This window comes from Hippoglossus hippoglossus, chromosome 12 (genome assembly GCF_009819705.1).
Source record: "Hippoglossus hippoglossus isolate fHipHip1 chromosome 12, fHipHip1.pri, whole genome shotgun sequence".
NCBI lineage: Eukaryota > Metazoa > Chordata > Actinopteri > Pleuronectiformes > Pleuronectidae > Hippoglossus > Hippoglossus hippoglossus.
In genome coordinates, this window is record NC_047162.1 from 8,361,638 (window position 1) to 8,373,424 (window position 11,787).

General features: G+C 41.9%; 1 protein-coding gene across 13 annotated transcripts in view; it reads left to right on the forward strand.

The window, feature by feature from the left end:
* Positions 1-11,787, forward strand: part of mapk10 (mitogen-activated protein kinase 10) — a 32,609-nt gene extending 20,822 nt beyond the window's left edge. For 3 of the 13 annotated variants that reach the window (XM_034603214.1, XM_034603206.1, XM_034603213.1), the window contains 8 exons: positions 183-348; positions 945-1,016; positions 4,116-4,298; positions 6,487-6,611; positions 7,268-7,294; positions 8,271-8,334; positions 8,768-8,845; positions 11,561-11,787. In XM_034603214.1, the coding sequence (XP_034459105.1) occupies positions 183-348; positions 945-1,016; positions 4,116-4,298; positions 6,487-6,611; positions 7,268-7,294; positions 8,271-8,334; positions 8,768-8,845; positions 11,561-11,703 (858 nt within the window). In that variant the 3' untranslated portion in view covers positions 11,704-11,787. Of the gene's footprint in view, positions 1-182; positions 349-944; positions 1,017-3,199; positions 3,272-4,115; positions 4,299-6,486; positions 6,612-7,267; positions 7,295-8,270; positions 8,335-8,767; positions 8,876-11,555 lie in introns of all 13 variants that reach the window. The other 10 variants (XM_034603207.1, XM_034603209.1, XM_034603208.1 and 7 more) reach the window with 9 other exon arrangements.

Here is an 11,787-nt window from a genome sequence, read left to right on the forward strand (position 1 = left end):
CATACTGCACATCGATTAGGCCTGAGAGGAGCTGGAGAGTTTTGCTACATTTAGATAAAGTAAGGCTAATCGTTTCCCCTTGTTTGCAGTCTCTGTGCTAAATGAACTGACTTCTGGTTATAGTCTTTATAATAGAGAGAACTGATGTTTATATATTACTTATATGTTTCTCACCTCTCCAGGATCTCAAACCAAGCAATATAGTGGTGAAGTCAGACTGCACCTTGAAGATCCTGGACTTCGGTCTGGCGAGGACCGCGGGCACGAGCTTCATGATGACCCCCTACGTGGTGACTAGATACTACAGAGCCCCAGAGGTTATCCTGGGCATGGGATACAAAGAGAATGGTGAGAGTTTGTATGAGCTTGCATGAAACAAATTCAGCTCATAGAAACTAAACAGGGTTCTAATATAGCCGTATCACTAAATGACTGTAGTTTATTAGAGCTCTTCTTCCCTTAGACTGCACTCTCATATGGCAATGAACCAACATCTTGTAGTTGCAGTTCTGAAGCAACTGCTTTGTCTTAATGGGACTTTTGCCTATTGCATTGATTATAAAACCTTAAAAACCATTCTGGTCAAGTCAAACTTTGCAAAGACATTAAGCCAAAGTGAAGTTTAAGCACCAGAATATCAGACTACCAGCAAAAGCTATGACTCATTAGCCATATTTCTTCCATTAATGGGAACCAGTCGACTCCAGGGGTTTGAATTTTCAGCCACTGGTTGGATCTTCTCAGACTCCTTTCTGTATTTTCTGCTCGTCCTCTACTTACGTGTTTGTCATATTGACGTCTATGTAACAGACCTCATTAATTATTTCCCTCTCACCAAATAACAGCTACTTTCTAATCACTGTTTTCTCAGAGAGCTGGATGTGTCACTAACCTTCTCTTTCCTCTCTCTCTTTTCTTTTGCTCCCTCACCTCTGTGCGTGCAGTGGATATATGGTCGGTGGGGTGCATTATGGGAGAAATGGTTCGCCACAAAATCCTTTTCCCTGGCCGGGACTGTATCCTTGTTGACACAGAGCAACGTTAATAGATGGTAACACTATTTACTTGATGAAAAGTTCATGTGGTCGTTAAAGTTCCTGGGTAAAGATGGATTTAAGTAGTAATAGCTGGAAAGATTCAATGCCAAGTGCAACACGGTATTTGATGGTCATTTCCTGCCGGGCCCGGTGTTCTCTGTATGTTACTGAGGTGAACTAATCCCACACTCACATCTGTCTGGCTTCATAACACATCTGTCTGCATCAGTTCCAACAGATCCCCTTTTAACACTTTCAATACAACCGGCAATAACATCATAAAAGAAGCATAATACATTTCCGCTCTCTTGTCAGTGTGTCTGAATCTAAAGCTTCCTTCAGTCCCACATTTTAACGAGATGAAGTCTTCTCCCTCTCTCCTTCTCCCTCTGCCTCTCCGTCTGTGTGTCTGAATATTTAAGTGCGTTCTATTCGGGGTGTTTGTGCAGAGCTACCTGGTGTGTTCTCCTGCAGTGAGGGAGCTGCAGGCGCAACCCCCAAGACGACTTCTTTCAGTAGGATGGGTTCAGATAAACAGGCCCCCACGCTGGGTTCGTGCACATTTTGTGCACACGTGAAGCACATCCTGCTATCCCAGGGTGTCCCCATGTGTGAGTCAGACACAGTTATTAAGCTTTCAGTGAATAAATAATGAGTAACTGGTGTATTCATGTTGAGCATCTGCATAGTCAAGCTCATTTGGCAAAGTGAGGAAAGCTCTCAAATGTTAGACACTAACATGCAACAGCAGGTTAGTGCTAAAACTATCATGATTGGGAAGTATCGAAACTAGGATAGATAGATAGATAGATAGATAGATAGATAGATAGAAAGAATATGATCCAATTCCTCATTAAATGTGTAGAAACATCTACACCTATGTTATACATTTTGTAGACTTGCATTATGTTTCCAACAATGTTCAATCACAGAAATACCTAAAGATAATGCAACGTTTCATTTGACCTTTAATTGCATCATATCGGCTTCACGCGTGGCTATAACCTTTGGGGGCAAACCATGTATGACAGGAAAAAAAAAGACTTCTGTCATACAGGTGGTAATCGAGACGCATTGGCTTCACTTTTGGGCAGCAGTCAAGTCGTCCATCTTTATATCTGGTCTATGGTCACACCATTGCGCTGGGTGACATGATCTTTTATTATGATGAACATTGGAACTGTAGTTGGTTTTGAGTCAGTCCCACAAGCACCATCCTGCTGCCATAAATAGTCTCCATCTGATCGGAATATATACGCTGACGGTAGAATGTCAAGTTTCGGTTTCTCCGTGGGATTTGTTGACAGTAACATAAATATGTAATGTCACCAGGCTCTATCCTTTCTCATAGTTTAGTAGCATCACACATAAGAAGTGAGAGACACAGCATCCTTGTTACTGCAGGTGCTTTTATCTCATGACCTCCACATCCCTGAACTCGCAGTCCCCCGAAGATTAACGCTCTGGAGGACCGTGAAACCCCTGCAATGAGCTCTGCCGCAATATCTCTGCTTCTGTCTCTGCTCTCGCAATGGCCTCCACTTCCTCCGCTCTTACTGTAGATCAATGACGAGCAGTCGCACACACACACTTTTGTTATCTGCTTATAGATCAGTTCTGGACTGGTACCCTGCCTTACTACTAATCTTAATTTACTTCGTAGACTTTTCGACCTGAGGTATCGACACGGCCGAAGTTCTCTGCGCCTTCCCGGGCGTCTATAAACCGATGATAGAGAATAGCAGTGTTTTCTACACAGGTCACCGCACAGCCAGCCTCAGGGTGACCGGGTGTTCGATGGCCATTTAGCACAGCGCTGTGTTAAATGAGTGGCCGTGGAGTGATGGCGAGGGAAATGGAGGCGTATTCCGTTTGTGGCACAGACGATATGACGGCATGTAGTGCATATTTTCATGTTGCAGAGGAAGCTGACTATCACAAGCTCAAAAGCATGTTGAGAATTTACAGGAAAATAGATTCTGGTAGTATTTTGGACTCGTTTGGCATGTGGCACAATATTACAACTTCAAATATATAACCTAAATGTATATGTGAATGCAGTAGGTATACAGGTCATCTTGGAGGTTGGAAGATGTAGGTAGAGTTAGTGTGTTCGTGGCTCGTCCATATACATGTGTGTGTGTTCATGTGTGTGTCCCCAGTGGACATGTGGTCAGTGGGCTGCATCTTTGGAGAGGTGATAAGAGGGACAGTGCTGTTCCCTGGGACTGACCGTATCCTTCTGACCTCCTGCCGCTCCTTTACTAACCGCTGCACATGTAAACCTTCACGAAAACCCACTTGAGAGCGTGTTGTGCTCAGCTGCACGATGCTCGAGCTCAAAACACCAATAACACAGCTCAACAGTCATGCTTTTTTGGCACTGGCACCGGTGAACCCAACAACTTGCTAAAGAGCCATGAATAAGAGCCTTCGCGGATGAAAAAAAAAAAAACCCTAAGCACTGCGTGGATCGCGGCCAATGTGCAATGGAGACAAAAAGGAGGTGGAAGAGTGTGGCGTTCCAGCAAGATGAAGTAATGGGGGATCTGTGGTGGGCCTGGCAGCCGACTACCGCAACTGGCACCGTGTGTGAGAACATGGGGAGGGAGGAGGGGGTTGATTTGGAGCGTGTGGAGGAGTAAGAGGAAATATTTGTTAATAGAGGAGGAGAAACAAAAGCCGACACACGAAGAGTGAACAGAAAATGTGAAATTCATTAAAAAAGATGGATCAGGAAAATGTTTTATAAACACAAAACACAGATATTAAAGTTTCAATGGTTAATTTGGAAAACTTCTGCCTTTTTTACATCAATGTTTCTTATCGTTTTAAATAGCATGAGATCAACCACTTGTTGATACATTTAGTGATTATAGTCTATGACCATTTTTTTATTTGTTATTTTATCTGCCATCACAACGCCGAATATAATCAGGCCAACCTTCAATGAGGAAATGAAAAGATAATCCTTTTTTTTTTTTACTTGTCCTAAACACAAATAGCGTGTGTGTAGTATACAGGATGCTGCATATTCCATGTGTGTGTATTACCCTTAATCCTGACCCGCCACATCAGACATCGACCAGTGGAACAAGGTGATCGAGCAGCTGGGCACGCCCGCAGCAGAGTTCATGAAGAAGCTTCAGCCCACGGTGAGGAACTACGTGGAGAACCGGCCAAAGTACGCAGGCCTCACCTTCCCCAAGCTCTTCCCCGACTGCCTTTTCCCCGCCGACTCCGAGCACAACAAACTCAAAGGTGAGGAACCGTGGTTCTACACAGTGGACTGTTTATTTAAAATCTAAACTTTTAGGTCAACGTATGGAAACACACACTCATAGATGAACTGGCAACGAGGAAGTGGAAGCAGAGATTCAATTCAGACACAGGTGAAATGTTGGAGCGAGTCATCCGAATAGGCGGGAAAGCCAACAAAGACAGGAAGTGAAGTGAGAGAGAGACACGCAAGGAACAAAAAGCTTCAAAGTAAAACGGGAAATAAAGAACATAATGTGCCAAAAAAGATGTAAATCGTTATAAATCCCCCAAAAAACAACACGTGGAAAACAAAAAGGTCAAAGTTCATAAACACAACAAGTCCAACAAAGTAAATCATGACAGGTGATACAATAATTCAGTATATGCAACAGAAGATAACTTATAAATAAAGGTATAATGTAACTGTAATGTGCTGACAGGTATGTTTTGCCTTTAGGCCTTCACGTTACACTGAAATAAAAGACAACACTTTTGTTCAGGCAGCCTTTCTGAGAATTCTATCTATTTCCTCCGTCGCACGTTAAACGTTAAGACGTCTTTTCTCTCGTTCGTCTCGACTGAGAAGTGCAGTCTCTCCGGCTCGTATTTTAAAAAGGGGGGAAAGTCTCTTCAATGAAATGAAGCAAAATATGCTTTTCATGTCGCCTCACTCTTACATCAAAGCTGCTGCCGGGTGAAATTCCTCATGAATCACTTTTGTATTCCAGCAGCTACCTGCTGAAGTGACAGGGATGGAGGAAACCCAGAGAAGAGAGAGAAGCGGAGAGAGGGTGAGGCCGGGGTGAAGCGCTGCCGTGTTTTATGTCTTGTACCGTGACAGGCAGGATCCCAGTCTGACATCCTCTGGGCTTTGGTTATTTTGAACTTCAGGAGGAGGCAGACGATGCTGAGGAGGAAAACGCAGGGAGGAGAGTGATAGAGGAGTCGTTTTACAGATTCACCATCCTTCTCTTATTGATGTGTTGATTCTGAGGCAAAATGCAGCAGGTTTCACCAGGGCTCATCTTTCTTTCTCTGCTCTTAGTACAGTTTCTTCGCTCCGCTGCTGCTGCTGCTGCAGAGATATTTATAGTGAAGGTCAGCGTGTGGGAGAGGGACGGTGTGTGTGGCTGGAGGGTTCTCGATTTCGGACCAGTCCAAGACATCCTGCTGGGGATAGACACTGACCGACTGAACCACTGGTGATGCTGAGGGCGTATTTTTTGGACTTTGAGAACCAAAGCCATAAAAAAGATACAAAAACAAATATAGAAATATACCAGTGGTGGCAGGACATTTGAAGTTTGTGTGGCCAATGGTCATTCTGTACATATGTCAAATTGTAGATCGCTATCATTCATAATGCACAAAAGAGTTACAATAGAGATACTGTTCCCTATGTTTGTATTAATGCTACTACTTGGCAAAAGACCCCGATTCTAATTTGTTAGGGCTAATAATCCAGTAATATTATTTGTTTGTGTGTGTGAAGAGTTGTGTAACTTTATCTAAATCATCAAGCGCATAATCAGATTTGTAAATGTGTAAAATGCGTACTGAGCTTTACAAATATGAACAGGGAGATTCAAATGTGTATTAAGAATCAATGGGTGCATAATCAGATTTACGTGTATGAGATTTGCAACAATTGCGACGTCCGTCTGAGATGAAACTGATGACTCGTCTCTATTTCCAAATCTTGGAGCCAAAGATATTGTCGTCAGACGTCTTGTTTTTGTTCGACCAGCAGAATGAAACCTGAAAAACATTCAAACAAACAAACCGGACAAATATACTTTTGTATGTTTCCCTTAAAGAAATATTCATACAATAGACCAGCTATCAAAATCACAGTATATATATGTGTCTGTGCACACTTTAAATCGTACCCACACATAATCCACAATATCAAATAGTCAAAATAAAGTCGTAATACTCTTTTTTCCCCCAAAGGTCTGACACGTGACTGAGTTGCTGTGAAGGCCTAGTTTCCTTTGACAAGCTGCAGATGTTCATTATTCTCTTTTAATCCCTGCTCTCTCCATCTATCTCTCCTCCCTTCCTGCTTTATTATGTTTTAAATCCCCCTCCGGCACATTAGCGACATACAGAGGAATAGTTCTCTTTGCCTCAGAAAATCAACCAGATGTTGTTTTTTTCCCCTCTCTTCTCCTTGTTCAAATCACAGCCAGCCAGGCCAGAGACCTGCTGTCTAAGATGTTGATCATCGACCCGGCTAAACGGATATCTGTGGACGAGGCCTTACAGCACCCCTACATCAACGTGTGGTACGACCCGACTGAGGTGGAGGCGGTGAGTAGGCCTTTGGCAGGACTGTGCATTGATTACAACCTCGATTCCCCCCCCCTGCCTGTGATTGGACAGCACTGTCTACTGATTCTGTGTGTTTTTAAAAATTTTGTCGACATCTCATTTAAATCTTTTCTCCCATTTATGATTTTTCTTCTTTAAATCTTTTGTTTTTTACTTTTCCTCTTAGATTGAAGTTTTTTTTAAATACATATTTCTACAGCTACGGTGTAATAGAGTGACTCTAACGTAAGAGAGGTGGTGTCTCTGGTGTATTTGGTGAACTTTTTCATCAGCGCCTCGTTAGTAAGAGGTGACGGTGAGAGTGGGAAATAAAAAGCCATCTGCAGCTGGATACAGTTGCACAGATACCACACTGTTGAGTGCATGAGCAGGTGATGAATTTATTTAGATTTTTTTTAAAGCAAAGCCTTACTGGTTAGCCTTACTGGCAGACATACACCTCGATTGAAGTTATGAATCATTTATGGAAAGTTTTGATGTACCCGTGTCTTAAGTTGTGTAGTTGCTCGTACTGGTGATGGTTCCAATGAATGATATTACTGTCAAAATTGATGTGGTATGTATAATATGGCTGTGAATGAAACCCTGTTTTCTGCTGTTTTCCCCTTCTCTAATGTCACCTCATGCTGATGAAGGCCAGAGATCTCATCCAAATATCCATGGTAAATAACAACCGCCCTGCATCGAGAAGGAAAGAAAGAAAAGAAAGAAAGAAAAATGACTCCTCTATCGGTCTTTTGTTTATGAAGGCTGGAGAAAACACTTATAAATCAAAATAAATTCATAATATGATATATTAATGCACTACTGACAATAGAGAACATATATTATCATCATATGAAAATGTCATTACCTGTAATGCTGCAGGTAAAATGGGTGCAGCTGATGTTATGCATGTGTTCATTCATGCATATGAATCAGGTTTAAGATATTAAGTTGAGAAGTGATAGATCCTGGACGACACAAGTCTCACCTCTGTCCTGCTGTGGCTGCCGGACGCTGACCTGTACATGTCATTTGTATTTGTGAGGAAGAGGAGGAGGAGGAGGAGAGTATTATGTTTCCATATCTCTGTGAATGAGTGATAAGAGGAGGCTGTCTGAACACCAGACGACATATTTCTGTCCCATTAGATGAAATGACAAACCTCTTGCTGTTCATGTTCTTACCTCAGTGTCTGTGTCCGGTGTTCAACCCAGATTGTAAAGGTCTAAAACATTGTGATGTGTAATTTGCATCGAGGACAAAAACATTACATTGTTGAGAGTTTATTTTGAATGAATATACTTCATGAAGTGTAAAATTATGTTGATAGATGTATTTCTTATGTTCAGACATCTTTTTCATACCCATATTTTTTATTGATTTATCACTAATTTCATCTAAAGCTGTATGATATTGGATCTTTTTTTAGATGGGTATTCTATCTGGAGATTCTCAGTGATAACAGACACATTCATATTTAACTGAATTAATATTGTTGATGGGGTTGTTTTGCTTAAACTGTCACTAAAATGCAGTCTCTCTCTCTCTCTCTCTCTCTCTCTCTCTCTCTCTCTCTCTCTCTCTCTCTCTCACCCTCTTTCACTCTCTCCCCCTCTTTCACTCTCTCCCCCTCTTTCACTCTCTCCCCCTCAGCCTCCACCCCAGATCTACGACAAGCAGCTGGATGAAAGAGAACACTCCATTGATGAATGGAAAGGTGAGAATCATGAATTAAAATTATTAATAATATGATATACATATAGTAGTAGAAATGACCAAAAGTAAATAAAATAGTCTGGCAAAATGAGGACATTTTGTATGTGCGCTGTATGTACTCTAGTGTGTATGTTCTGAGAATGTATCACAAAAACAACTTATAAGCCATTGTTTATTTATTTTTTATACTATTGTCCTTTCATGTATGTATACTTAATTATATTAAAAAAAAACAAAACAAAATATATCAAATAAAATAAAAATAATAATAGAAATGACCAAAAGTAAGTAAAATACTCTGTTATTTTACATTAAAGTTAGGCCTTAAAGCCACCCATTACACCGTCACTGTAGCTTCTGTTGAAGGATATGAAGAATTGAATATAGTCTTATATGTTTCATTGACCCTCTCTCGTAACTCTGCTCCCTGCTAGAACTCATCTACAAAGAGGTGATGAACTTTGAGGAGAGAACGAAGAATGGCGTAGTGAAGGGACAGCCTTCACCTTCAGGTACTCTCAGTGCATAACCCTAATCGCTCTGTAAGTGAATCTACTATAATCTTACTGGAGTTTTCCCCCCTTTGTAAATAGAGTAACCCATTGTGCTGTTGACCATGTGTCCCCGTCTCTTGCATCTCAAGTTGAATGTCGTTCAGTTCAGTGGTGTCGTTCTGTGTATTCGTTAAAGGAAACTTTCAGACAGCTAATTGATAATAACTGCTAATATTGCCTCTTATGACAGAATATGTGATGGATTGTGGTGTATATATGTATATATGTCACGTGTTAAGGTTTGGGTCCGATGGGATCCATCACAGGGAAGCTGCAGCTCACATTTACGCTTCTCTGCAAATGACCTCGAAGGAGATGCAGTTTTCATAGTTGGCCACAGAGAGGCAGTATGGAGGCACGTTGGTTGTTGTTATTTCTTCATCAAAGCAGCAGCTTTTCTTCACTAAAGAACAAACAATGGGTCAGTTTAGAAGATGAGAAACAAATAACATCCTGAGGAGACAACAGCGCTACCTGCTGTTCATTAGTGGTGACTGCAGGATGTGTGAGAGCGTAAAAATGAATGTGCATTAGAAATGCACTGACCTCACGCAGCTGACCCTTAAAACAACAGGTCAGACAACTTATACCCAACAGCGTTTCAACAGTCCCCTTATGAAACCACATTTAAATTCACCAGATCCGGATTTTTATTGGATCTACACCAAATTGCACACACTGAAAAATTAATTTCATCAAGATCCATGAATTATTCTCTCAGAAATCAATGAAAAATGTAGAAAAAAAATGTCAATGCTCTTGACCGCATCCACCAAGTTTCAGGGAAATCTGTTGAACAAATACTGATGAAAACATAACCTCGGTAAATCTTTCTTCTCCCTCCGTCCACTTGTAATTAAGCAGATGGGCAGGCCCGGTGTCTGATGCTGAGTGTAGCAGTGCAGGAGCTGCAGACAACCCCCCCCCCCCCCTACACACACACACACACCATGTCCTGTGTGCTGGGTGTAGGAGATTTAATGCCCTGCTATCAATATTTCACACAATAAGAGTTATAATCTGCCATCATAGCTTTTTCTCGCTTGTTCTAAGATTACTATTAATTAAGTTATGATTTTAAGCCTTAATTAATGTTTTGTCTCAGTAATTTGTACTGTGGTTCACGTGGAGGTCATTATTCTCCTCCTGCATGGCCATTTTTAACAGATATTTATGATGTAACACTGTAAAGCTGACTTAAGACATTTGCGTTCTCACACACAGCCCGTCTGGATAATTTCAGGTTAACGTCCGGAGTTCAGTGCACGTCTTAGAGCAGCGACTGTTGGAACTGATGCCAGCCACTAATCCTGAATTACCCCTTTATTGTGGGTCAGCTGAAATGCCCACCAGCCTCCATTAAGCCCTTACCGCCCACAGGGAACAGACACAAACATTGCTCATGCCCTCTGCGCAAATGATGGGACGTCGTTATGCTCATATTTTAAATACCCGTATATTTTCTCATACTTCTGGCTTTGCTCTTTCAACCCACAACTCCTGTGGAAAGCAGTCCCTCCATTTTTGTCTTTTAATGTCTTCATAGATTTATGGGGGAGAGCAGAATCCACTCGCTAACGATGTAATGAAAGTGCCGTCCAAACCCGGGGAGGATGAACTGTGCGATTCCTTCTACACCTTCTGATCCTTCTTGTTTAAGACGGAGATTTACAGCCTCGTCTGCTCGTCCACAGCTCGCAGGCTGAATTAATAAGAGCTCAGAAAAGTTCACTGCCAGACGTGCCGGCTGCTTCCATCTCGACTTTGAAACGAGATCGATATCGGTAAATTGGATTGGTGTATTAAAGAAGAAAGACTGCCCTCAGCACAAAAAAAGATATAAACCCATTGAAGTGCTTTCCACTATGTCCAACCATCGCAGATCCTTTAATCCTTTAATAAAACATAAATGCTGAATACAAGTTCAAGATAAACTATAAGACGCTTGTATAAATTATTCCAACAACCACACACTTATGGATTTCTCAAACGCTACAGCATAGATCGTAAAGATGGACGACACGAGAGCTCCCCAAAAGTGAAGCCGAAGCATCTTGATCACCCCCCGGTGGCTGGCTGCAGTATAGATCATAAACCGTGTTAGTTGAAGGGGCATGAGCCAAACAAAAAAGTTAAAGTGCACGTTAAATACATTTTCTCAAAGATGTTTTTATCATTTCAGGTAGTTCTATTTTCAATTATCGATTTTTCAACTTTTGGATTTAATTATTTATTTGATGCTATAAAAACATGATAAAACATAATGATTGACAGCTGACACTGACTCATGATTGGTCAAGCACGTTTATCGTGTTTAGCGTTCGCATCCGCAATATATTGGCTTCATTTCAGAATAGTGGGAGGATCAGGAGACGTGTCGTCCATCTTTACATACAGTCTTTGCTCTACAGCTTTTGATGATCTTCCCTGTGGACCCCACTGGACCCAAGCCTTCATTAATGTCTCATATAGACTCACATGTGATTGTCTTGTCCCACAGCTGTTGAACAAACTCATTTATACTCAATGTATGTGATCATTCCTCTCACTATATATATATACCCTGTGTGTGCACTTCCAAATGTCCTCCCCCTGGCTGTATGTCTGCTCCCGTCTTCGTCCGGGACTCTTTTACGTTTTAACCCCCTGCTGCTGTTGATTCCCTTAGCACAGGTGCAGCCGTGAACAGCAGCGAGAGCCTCCCTCCCTCCTCCTCCATCAACGACATCTCCTCCATGTCCACCGACCAGACCCTGGCCTCAGACACTGACAGCAGCTTGGAGACCTCCGCAGGACCCCTGGGGTGTTGCAGGTGACTAGCCGCCTGCCTGCGCAACCCCATGTTCTTCCGGAGGTGAAGAACCCAACGATCGGAATGGAAAAAAGAAATAGTAAAAAAA